This window comes from Grampus griseus (genome assembly GCF_964374135.1).
Source record: "Grampus griseus genome assembly, chromosome: 5".
NCBI classification, from domain to species: domain Eukaryota; kingdom Metazoa; phylum Chordata; class Mammalia; order Artiodactyla; family Delphinidae; genus Grampus; species Grampus griseus.
Genome location: NC_138998.1, coordinates 7097972 through 7110039, shown reverse-complemented (window position 1 = coordinate 7110039; position 12068 = coordinate 7097972). Strand labels below are relative to the sequence as shown.

Genomic DNA, 12068 nt, shown 5'->3' with positions numbered 1-12068 from the left:
CAGTATGAAATATTCGATTTGAATAGAAAAGCTTGTTCAAAATATTACATTTACTTCCCAGGAAAGCATAAGTTATAAGGAAAAGTTCATAAGTTATGCTACTGTTATACTACACAGACTTACAAAAAGAAGAGCAGGAACAAACAAATAAAATAACAAAGGGGCTGATTTTCCAGGTCTAAAGTGGGTCCAGTTAGTGCATCTCCATAGATGACATTCTAAAATGCATGGCAACCATCAAAATGTACTGCATGCTTTAGCTTTGGCTCTGCCCACAATTGCTGATGGCAAATGTTTTACATGCAGCTCACACATTTACTTATTAAAACTTACTGTGTATAAGTCACGATGAAAGGCATGACAAGAGGTAAAATTGTGAATGAGACAAAGAAAGTAAAATTGTGAATGAGACAAAGAATGAGAGTAAAAAGGCAAAAGTATGAATCCAAGTTTTACCACTTACCATCTGAGTGGCTTCTTGGGAAAGTTAATATCAGAATAGGCCTAAAATCGTAAAAATTCCTGCAGGGTTTCTGAGTAGCCTACAAAGGAAACTTTTCTATAAAATACCTTGCCAAGTGTCTAATACCTAGAAGGACCTCAGTACAGTAATTAACTTTTTTCTTTCTCCTTTTTCTTCCCTAGTGGATAGCCAGGAGGTGGTTATGTCCACTTGGTAATACGGGAAACTGCAGTTTGATAGAGGTTTTTGATGAATGCATCATTCACTGTCTTGCACCTGTCTACAAGGTGCTTATAATTCTTATCAATGACAAATTCAGAGCAGCATCCCAAGAGTAAGAAGTTCCTTTCTCTTTTTCAGATGATATATTTCCATCGAAATCAAATATGCCTCTTTCTTCTATCATTCATCAAGAGCCAAAATTCACATTTTATAGCTGGAGCTTTTGGACTCAGATAGGAATAAATACAAATTTTTTTAAGTGACAGCGAAATCACCAGGGCTGCCTCATCCTGGACTCCCAGGCTCATGTCCCTTATTTTTGTAAATGACTATTGTTCTCATGTAAGGGCAGCCTCACATTCTTCCCTCAAACATCCCCTTTCTGGCCAGAGAAAATGGGGAGCTTGCCTGCATCAGTACTCTATATTCAGATGGTGTGTTAGTCTACTCAGGCAGCTATAAGAAAATATCATAAACTGGATGGCTTCAACAACGGGAATTTATTTCTCACTCTCCTGATGGCTGGGAAGTCCAAGATCAAGCTTTCAGCCAATTTGATTCTTGGTGAAGGCTCTCTTCCTGGCTTGTAGACGGCTGTCTTCTTTCCACGTCCTCACGTGGCCCTCATACAGTGAGGGGAGGGAGCGAGAGATTGGGGTGGGTGGCAAACAAGAGAGAGGGTGCTGTGGTCTATTCTTATAGAGGCATTAATCCCATCTTGAGGACCCCACCCTCATGACCCCATCTAAACCAAATTACTTCCCAAAGACCCCATCTCAAATACCGTCACACTGGGGGTTAGGGCTTCAACATATGAAATTTGCAGGAACACAATTCAGTCCATAGCAGATGGTATCCTCCATTTGAGAGTTCTGCTCCAGGATTCACTTTACTTACAAAATTGTTATCTATCAAATTCACCTACCTATAAAATAAATTTCACCCCTAGTAATTCCTCTAAACCACAAAGTAGAAACTGCATCTGACTTACAATCAGCTGGAGAAATGATAGATGAGAACATGAGTATGAAGGAGAAGAAAGTAAAACTCTACCCAGAAGACCCACAAAAAGGAATAAAAGACCACAGCTACCCGGCAACTTCCTCAACTGACCTTATGATTTTTTTTTTTTTTGCCACACCACACCTTGCAGGATCTTAGTTGCCTGACCAGGGATCGAACCCAGGCCCGCTGCCGTGGAAGCGTGGAGTTCTAACCACTGGGCCGCCAGGGAATTCCCATCCTTATGATGTTTTTATATTTCAGTATAGAATAATTCACAAGATTACAGTGGAAGACACTTTTATTGAATATCTATTGTTATAGTGAGCCTGGAGTGTTTTGCATTTTCACATAATAGCTTATCCATTCACTCATTTAACACAAATTTACTGAGCACTTCCTATGTGTCAGGCACTGCTCTAGGTACATTTTTCTTGGAGATAAGGGAAGATGGCTGGAGGAGGGAGAAATTAGAAGTCAGTTGACTCCCGATAATTATAAAGGCAGACTCTCAAAAGATGCTGACCTTGTTTATGATTCTGCCTGTAAAGGAAAAATTATGCTTAGGTATAGTCATACAAACCACTTCCTTACCCTCTATTTATGGTTCACCCCCCAAATTAGAATAGGTCAAGGAACTTGTCAGATTCTATTTGCATATGAGTTAATGTTTTATTTAACTTTTCTTTTCTCTTGGAAGGTATTAAGAAGAGTGTATATTAGTGCACCACATGTGTTGTAATAGTGACATTGACCTTTCTGGTGGACACCAATGGTGCACATTTTTCAGTTGAGCCCTAAAGTCAAGAAACTAACTCCTTCACTACAAGTCTGTTGTTCTAGTTCATACAGAGGCAGCATCTAAAAGGTTTTTCCAAAATTTTGTTCCATTTGATTTTGGTTCCCTAAGCATGTTTGTTTAACAGAAAGCGCAGAATGTATGTGCTCCAGGCAAATGTTTTCTTTATCTATTGATAATGTTAGAAGGACGATAGCAAAGCACATGAAGCAGGAGGTGCTACTGGTATTTGTGAGCAGATCCTACTCAAGTTTCTAGGTCTCACTATTTAAAAATAAGAAACCTAAGTTACTTTTGCTACCACTTTACAGGGTTTTACTTCAGTCTATACAAAGTTTTGTTATAACGCAGCTCCCTTACATGGAGAAGGGGAAGTGGAATTGAAAGAAATTAAAAGAAAGGGGTGGAGACATCTATTCAATCCCGATCCCATAATGTGTTTCAGTTGTATATCAGAATATATAAAATTATCTTCAGTCATATAGGTAGAGAAAAAAAGATACATCTTAATTAAGGAAGATAATTATTCACTCAAAGAAATTAAATTGCCTTATCATCTTTTATCTTATCAATTTCTGATATAACATATCAGGAAACGACATAGAAATGGTCATAAAATGGTCACAGTGTTGGAATCCCGATTACGCTTAATTTCAAGAACTTCCCAGAGTGGCTGTAGATGAAGTGACTGTTGTGGATGTAATGACTCCGTGAGCCAAGCTGTGCGTTTTTTCCCACGCAGGTGTCTCTCGTGCATCTCCTGAAGACCGTCCGGCTACTGCGTCTTCTGCGTCTCCTGCAGAAGTTGGACCGTTATTCCCAACACAGCACAATCGTCCTGACTCTGCTCATGTCCATGTTTGCCCTTCTTGCACACTGGATGGCATGTATCTGGTATGTCATTGGAAAAATGGAGATGGAAGACAACAGCCTTCTGAAGTGGGAAGTTGGTAAGGGCTTACATTTGTCGCATTTTCCATTTTTAAGTGAAAAAGAGGATTGTCTAGAATTTGGAGGAGGTGAAAGATGAGGCTATAAATATATGTCTTCTGACTGTTGATTTGTCTCATCGTTTTTGGGGGTGTGTGGAGAGGGTCCATGGTACAAATGATTTCTTTTAAGAAAGTTTTCTGGAACAACCTTGCATTTTTTTCAAAGAGAATTGGGTTAAGTTCTCAATGGGTGAACTTTTAAAAGTGCCCAGCACGTCTGTAGAAGTGTTTAGATAAGTAATGTGTGATCTTATCTTAGCATATCCAATGGAGGGCTAGTAACAATAAATCATGGGGAACTGGCCAGTCATTGCAATATTTTTAAATCATAAGAAAATGATCACTTGTATTTGAGGTGGCAAGTGAATAATAAAAAGGATATCTCTACTATTTTCTCCTAAAAAAAGAGAGACAGCACTATCATACTGACTTCCACATTTAGTATACTTTGAGAACTTGTGATGATACAGAAGAAAGGATATTTACAAATATAATTTGTAAAGTTTCGTGTCCACATAATCCATGGGAATTTAAGGGAGTTGTTTCAAGTGTTACATAATTCTGCATAAATGAATCTGAAATGTTCTGCACATGAACACATTTTTAAACTTATATCAACCACAAGAACTTTCTAAAAAAATGAAAATTCTGAAGGCTATAACCCTCTATCCTAAAATATCTGCGTTCTCACAGTCTTTCTTTTTAGAGAATTGTCATAGTACCTTATGTAGGGTATTTTTTCTTCTTAATCTGACATTTAATCAGAGAATATGTTTCCTGGTTAGTTAGAAAATCCTTCACTTATCTTCTCCTCCGAAAATCAATCTTGGACTTTTGAAAGAAGCTCAGACCTTTGCCCAAGGATAAAGCCATAGAGATTCTCAAGAGAAAAAATGCTCTAACTTCTTATATCAGCACTTTAATGGCAGAGTGCTTTTGGAACATCCCTGGGTGGACTCTTACTAAATGCCACTCTCTCACCATAGGGCATGTACAAAGCCTTAAAGGACATCTTTGGAGAATGAGCTGGGGACCTTAAGAAAGTGGGTTCAAGGGAGTGAGTCTCCTCTCTACGTTTTTAAAAATGCTCCTACACATCTCAATTTTGTCCTTGAGGTACACAAAGAAACTAATGCATCCTGAATTGTTTTATCTTCCTTATCAAAGCACTTTTTCTATGCATTGCTGTAGACCTCCATTCTCAGGAACAAAGTAAAGAGAGAAATAAGACTGTAGAATGAGAGCACAAATATTCTGCCTAAAGAGAACATGAGGTGTGTGTGTGTGTGTGTGTGTGTGTGTGTGTGTGTGTGTGAGAGAGAGAGAGAGAGAGAGAGAGAGAGAGAGAGAGAGAGAAGGAGATGGGGAAAGAGAAGATTTGATTAAAAGGAGGATCAAAGTCTGGATTATACTTGGATGAAAACATTTTCTGTCCTTCAGTATCGTTTCCCTCTTTATAACTTTGTCCTCTGGCTTCCTCATCACAGACCCTAGCATGGTCCTAATGCTTTTCAGTGAATTACAGCATGAAGTCTCCTCCCTTTGTTGTGAATCCATGTTAAAGTTCTGATTTGTGGCCATCAGCCACCTGATTCCTTTTCGGACCTGACCTCATTTCCTTCAGGCCCCAGACCTATACACACATATTAATTTGTAAGGCTTGTCTAGTCTGAGAGTCTCCAGATGGGGAGATTCAGCTTATGCACGCTGTCAAATTTAGTTAGAGGAGGAAAGCTTTGTGTTTCATTTCCAACATACCAGTCCTGCTGCAAACTAGCTGATGTTTTTCTTCCCACAAATAGGCAGAGGTATTTGTTTTCCAAGAAAAAAGAAGCCAACCCCCTGAACTTCATCGGCATTGCCCCCTATCACGCCTACTCTTTGTCCTGGTGATATAAGCCAGTGTCATGTATGGGAGCTTGTAAGCTGGAAGTTAGCTCACAAAGAGAGCTAACTATTGGCTAAATAAAATGATGGGAAGAACATTGGGCTGGGGAGTGGTGGATCTCTCCTTGCATCATGGCTCCAACACCTGCCAACTGTGAGATTTGCAGTCATTTTGTTCACCTGTCTGGGCCTCAGTTTCCTCATCTGCAACATGAGAAAACTCACTATGTAACTTGAAAGGCTCTTTCAGAATCCATGATTTATGACTTTAATGGAAGAACAAACCCAGTTTTGTGAGTTTAATATTGTGTATCAATTTTCTATTATAGCTCAGTGCCCATGTTAACCAGCAGAAGCAATCAATCATCCAATGTCAACAAATTTAACAAATTTGAGGAACGTGACAGGAAGGACATCCTATGATCATAGCATGTCAAGGAATTGATATGGTTTACTCAGTTGTGATAAAAAATAACAGAACATTTATCTTTAGAGGATTAGATTTCCTGTCCAAACACCTCCAGGGATATGGTCAGGAAGGTAGCATGCTAATTATGTTTGTCAATATTGGGTTTTTAAGCTTGGCTACAAGGACTTTCCCTTCCCCTAAAATTACTTGGATCATTTGTTCGTTTGGAACATTCTCCAGCTGAGATTTGGACACAAATTAAATAATTATGACCTTCCCTACCTAATTTTGTAATGAAGCAGCTGAGAGTCTGGACTAATTTAGTTTTTACTATGTAATTTGTCCACTAATAATATGCTTTACCTTTTCTGGTCCAATTACCATGAATCAAAAAATTCATCACACACATAAAACTTGATTAGAGAACATATTGTTCTTTATGCTCTGACTAACATTAGATGTACAGAACAGATTCATCTTCCCAAGGAATAAAATGGATCTTCCTTTCCCATCGTTGTTAATTTCCTTGAAATGATTTTTTTCCCTTTTTGCCCTTGACAGGCATGCTATTGTACTTACAACTAGAGAGGGTTCAAATATTTTGCATGAGACCAAACCAAAGTTAACCTTTAAAAAATGTTTCATAATGTCACTTCTCTATAATATATCTATTTTTGTAAGGAAGAATTAATACTCCTAGATTAATTGTATCAGAGGCAAGTTATGAACTGATTTGCCTGGTGTTCTATTTTATTTCATATTCTTATGTGTTCCTATATTATATTTTAAGGAATTTGAGATTTGGCTTATTGTTTCATGGAATTTTAAGCCTGGAAGGACCTTAGTCCAGCTCTTTGATTTTATGGTGAGAAATCCAACTCTAGGTTATACAAGCTTTCTGGTGGAAGGGGCTTTTGTCACTTGTGTCCACTACTGCTTCCTCACTGTGGTGTACAGTTCCTGGTGCATGGCAAATGCGTAAAAAGAAAATTGTTGAATGAATCAGTCTTCAAGGTCTTTTCATTACTAAATGACAATCATGGGACAAGAATCTAGATTCCCTAACTCCTTGTGTAGAAGTCCTTCTCATAATTTTGAGCATTATGATATAATAGGGAATGGTTATTTAGCAAATTCTTTCCAGCAGGAAGATAGAAAGAACAAATAGGGTGGTAGCTTAAGATATGGCCATTTATTCAAAAAATATTTTTTGAGTGCCCACTGCATGCTTGGTCCTGTGTTAGGCACTGGAGATACCAAAACAAATTATATACTTAAATTAGGAGTTTGGGATTAACATAGACACACTCCTATATATAAAATAGATAAGCAACAAGGACCTACTTATAGCACAGGGAACTCTACTCAATATCTTATAATAATCTATAAGGGAAAAGAATCTGAAAATGATTAAATATATATATTTAACTGAATATATATATATTTAATATTTAATATAATATTTATTTAACGTATATTTAACTGAATCACTTTGCTGTACACCTGAAACTAACACAACATTGTAAATCAACTATACTCCAATAAAATAAAGAAGAAAAAAATAATATACTTAATGTCATGGCACTTAAAGTCCAGTAAGAAAAACAGACAAATAATTCAATGGATATATGGCAGTGCGGTATGTTCTGTAGCAAGAACCTGCATAGAGGGCAGGCAACTAAATCTAACAGGTTATCAGCAGAGGCATTTCCAAGTTGAGCTGAGTTTTAAAGAAGAATGAATGGTCTTGTCTCTAAGGATGCTGAGGAACGGGTGTGTGTCACAGCAGGGACAGGACTGTATGAAGCCTTTCACTAGAACCAGCATAAAGGGTGAAGCGGGGGATGGTAGTGAGGTGATGAGGCTGAAGAGGTAGGTAGTCAGGGTCCAGATCTTTAAAGACAATTCAGGCTAAGCTTTAGAGTTTGGGCTTCATCTAAGGCTACAGCAAGGCTTAAAATTCTCTCTCGAGCAGCGATCCTTTGAATATAGAACCCCAGGAGGCAGGGGGCGATGTTTTGCTCTGTTTCTTTTTCAACATCTGTAAAGTGGCCCTAATAATAGTGCGTACCTCACTGGGGTCACCAGTATTAAAGTAGGCAATCTCGGTGAAGCATTTAGCACTGTGCCCGCCACCTAGTAACTGCTCAATAAATAGGAGCTCTTGTTACCATCATTACTATTTTATTAAGACAGTTACTTCTAATAAAGAAAGTACTATGACCTGGGACTAGTGACACTTATCATCTTATATGGGAAGAGTATTAAGTAATGGCTTTAAAAGTGTTGCCTTCAAGTTTAGTCACAGTGCTCCATAAGTTATTATATACTTTTTTACACGTATCTTCAAAATAATATATCTGCCCAAACTTTCTATTCGAGTCAGGCTCTGAAAATAAGTAATTTTCACATAGCCTCGTAATTGCATACAAATAGGATATTTTCCCTTCAAAACTAATATAGGGGAGAGGTTCAACATCTACCCTACATGCTTGTTGGGATATAACAAACTTTTATGGAATTTAGACATAGTGCTTCAAGTCTAAGTGTGGCTTTTAAATTTAAAATTTTGTTTTCACTGTGAAGAAATGTTTCAGAACATTTCTATAAGAAGACTTCAATAAATACCTAGGTAAAAATGTGTTAGAAGGCTTTGCATGAGCACAGGAAACTATACTCAATATTTTGTAATAACTTATAAGGGAAAAGAATCTGAAAAAGAATATATATATATATATTACTGAATATATATATATATATATATATAACTGAATCACTTTGCTGTACAACTGAAACTAACACAATGCTGTAAGTCAACTACACTTCAATTTAAAATAATAATAATAAAAAAGAAGACCTTACATGTTTCCTTACATCCCAGTTAATGTAGGGATATATTATTTTAGTTATCATTTATTAAGTTCAGTTATGACATTTATAAAGTTCAATTAATGACATTGAATTAGTGCTTAAAGAGCTCCATTAGCATCCTTGAGAGAATATAATGCTTCTGATTTAAGCTAGGAAGGTTTGGATTTGAATCTTGCTTCGGGGATTTACTAGGCTTGTGATTTTGGTCAAGGTGACTTCAATGTGTGACTTTTTATACAACAATCTTAGTTTTCTCATCTGTAAAATGGGTGTGGCAGTACTGATCCTCACAGCGTTTTCTGAGGAATTACAGGTACTCAAGTTGACGTGCCTCACATAGTTTCTGGTACATATTATGTTCTTGCACCTGATAACTACCACCATGACCACCACCTCCACTCTTAATCACTAATTGAGGCCATTTTCAAATTGCAGCCACCTACTTAAACTTACATCAATGAGCTATATAGAGCTGAAGTAGCAGTGCTGTTCAAATGTAGTGACCAACACAGAAATAGAGTCACAGATGTAAAAAACAAACTTATGGTTACCAAGGTGGAAAGGGACAGGGGAGGGATAAATTGGGAGATTGGGATTGACATATACACACTACTGTATATAAAATAGATAACTAATGAGAACCTACTGTATAGCACAGGGAACTCTACTCAATACTCTGTAATGACCTATATGGGAAAAGAATCTAAAAAAGAGTGGATATATGTATATGTATAACTGATTCACTTTGCTGTACAGCAGAAACTAACACAACATTGTAAATCAACTATAACAAAAAATTAATTTAAAAAAACCAAATCTAGTGAAGAGGTGATATTTCTGTATCAGGGACAATTCTTGATTGCAAGCAAAAACAGAAAAGGAATGCATTAGCAGGACATGCAGACTCAGAAATAGAAGGATGGAGAACAAGACTTGGGGAAAAAAATGTGAGCCAAGGCAGATCCAGATACCCCAGTGCAAGAAGCACAGTTGCTGACATTTTGCAAAGATGGCCTGGAAGTGTTTCTGCCTTTGTAGATGCCATGGGTGAGTCCTAACCTTCTGTTCATCTCTGATTCACAGTCCCTGAAAGGAGAATCCGATTGGTCACGCTTACATCATACATTCAGACACGGACTTCTGGGCAAGGAGGGATCCCCCCACCTTACACTTTCATGGTTAGAAGTGGGACCCTGTGTCTCTCCATTACTATACACAAAGGAGAATACCCCCTTCACATAGGATTTTAGACAGCCCACCCCTCAAAAAAAGACAAAAGTCTTCTACAATAACAACCTTACCCTAATACTCAAAAAAAACAATAACATTTATAAAAACACTTATTAAAATGCTTCTGTAAATCATCATACCTCTCTCAGACATCAAATGTCAGATGGAATTAGCTGAAAGATGGGGATGCTGTAATTCCTGGTGCATCTCGCTCCCTGTAATGCAGTCGGTGCTGCTGTGTCAGCCTAACAGTGGTACTTACCAAGCTGTGCTTCCACAAGCAGACTGCACCGTGGTCGGTAGCTCTCTTTTGTAGCTAAAACATTAATATTCTTTCTCGAAGCTATCTCTGTTTCTAAGGCTATGACACACTGAACTTTAAATGATCTGCTTCAAAAGTTAGAGCTGAGAGTATACTGTAATAGAGGGAAGCTTTTTTTTATCTTTCAATCCTTTGGCTGGAGTACATTTATCCATTGCAGATGTCTAAACGTGTATCTGCATCACGGAAACAAAAAAAGCCCAAGAATATCATTTTCAAATTTTCATTGACAATTTTAGTCTTAAATCTCCTGATCCTCATTGGATAAAACATCATAAAACCTGATTGATTTGAATGGCTCTCTAGTTATTAACTGCTTAGCACTTACAAGCCACATGTAATGGGGAAAAAAATGACCAGGCTTATGATATTGTAAGCTGATTATTTCAATCACTATCAAATTTTCCTCAAGAGAAGGTAGAATTGTCCAGCACTCTACATTTTCAGGTTCTGTGTAAAGGATTATATAAACATTTTTAGATAACCCTGATCTGTAGATTTTCATTCTTGCAAATACATGAAATAAAGAAAGGGGAGAAAAAGCCTAAAATGAAGATTTCTAACCATTAAAATGGACCCTAGTGACGGACTCCTGGACTTAATTTTTTTTTTTTTTTGAAGCAGGGTCTTGAACTTTAATGTGCACTGAAATTATGTGAGGATTGCATTAAAAAACAGATTCTAATTCAGTAAATCTGAGGTGGAGCCTGAGATCCAGCATTTTTAACCACCTCCCCAGTGAAATCAGGGCTACTGGACCCCACACCACACTTTGAGTAGCAAAGTTTTAAAAAGCCTTGGGACATTGTGTGAATTTAATGCTCGTGGTTATAAAGTCCTAAACCAGCAACAATTGAGTTCTTCCTATTTTCACTTTCCTATGCTTTTCCAATCCCCATCACATCTGTGAACTAGTTCACAAGTGAACTAGGAATAAATTTAATGAGTAAAAAAATAACTTACAAATTTTTTTTTCTTCACATTTTTTGAAAACAGTTGATTTATATCAGATTAATATTTAGCTTACATTTATTAAGCACCACCTACATGCATGGTGCAGTGCTTAATATATTTGTATGCATTTTCTCATCTGATTTTTATTGAAATCCCATGAGACAGATGTTTTCAACTTCATCTTAGAAAAAAGAAACTAAAGCTTGAAATTTCCTGGAAATTTACTCTTTAAATTATGAAATTTTTTTTTTTTTTTTTTTTTTTTGCGGTATGCGGGCCTCTCACTGCTGCGGCCTCTCCCGTTGCGGAGCACAGGCTCCGGACGCGCAGGCTCAGCGGCCATGGCTCACGGGCCCAGCCGCTCCGCGGCACGTGGGATCCTCCCGGCCCGGGGCACGAACCCATGTCCCCTGCATCGGCAGGCGGACTCCCAACCACTGCGCCACCAGGGGAGCCCTGAATTATGAAATATTTTTAACACAGAAATGTTTAGAATCAGTATAATGGTCGCCTTCTAAAAATTATATCTTTTTTAACATTTTGTTTTAATATATTTGCTTTATTTCTTTTTTTTTAAATCAATGCAATATCACAGATGAAGCCAGAGCCCCACGACCCTTCAATTCTGCCTTACTCCCTCCATCTTTCCTCCTTACTATTCTAAAGTTGGTGCATAAAATTTTCTTAGATGCTGTTGTTACTATACAAATGTATTAGTAAAACAATATATGATATTATTTTCCCTCATTATCTTCCATATAAATCTTCACAAATGTAAGAAGTAATAATAATAATAATAACAGGCATACATGGGGCTTTCTCAGTGCCAGGCACTGTTCAAGGCATCTTGCTATAATTTTATGAGCCCAATACTGTTATCATTTCTATTCACCGATGAGAAAGCTGAGGCACATAGG

The 12068-nt window shown here is 37.5% G+C and overlaps 1 protein-coding gene across 1 annotated transcript in view; it reads left to right on the top strand.

Annotated features, from left to right (window-relative positions):
• KCNH8 (potassium voltage-gated channel subfamily H member 8) overlaps nucleotides 1-12068 on the top strand; it is a gene marked incomplete at both ends in the record, with an annotated part of 386090 nt that overhangs the window by 260894 nt on the left and 113128 nt on the right. The window contains one exon of the mRNA XM_082655515.1: nucleotides 3229-3436. Within this exon, the coding sequence (XP_082511641.1) occupies nucleotides 3229-3436 (208 nt within the window). The remainder of the gene's footprint in view (nucleotides 1-3228; nucleotides 3437-12068) is intronic.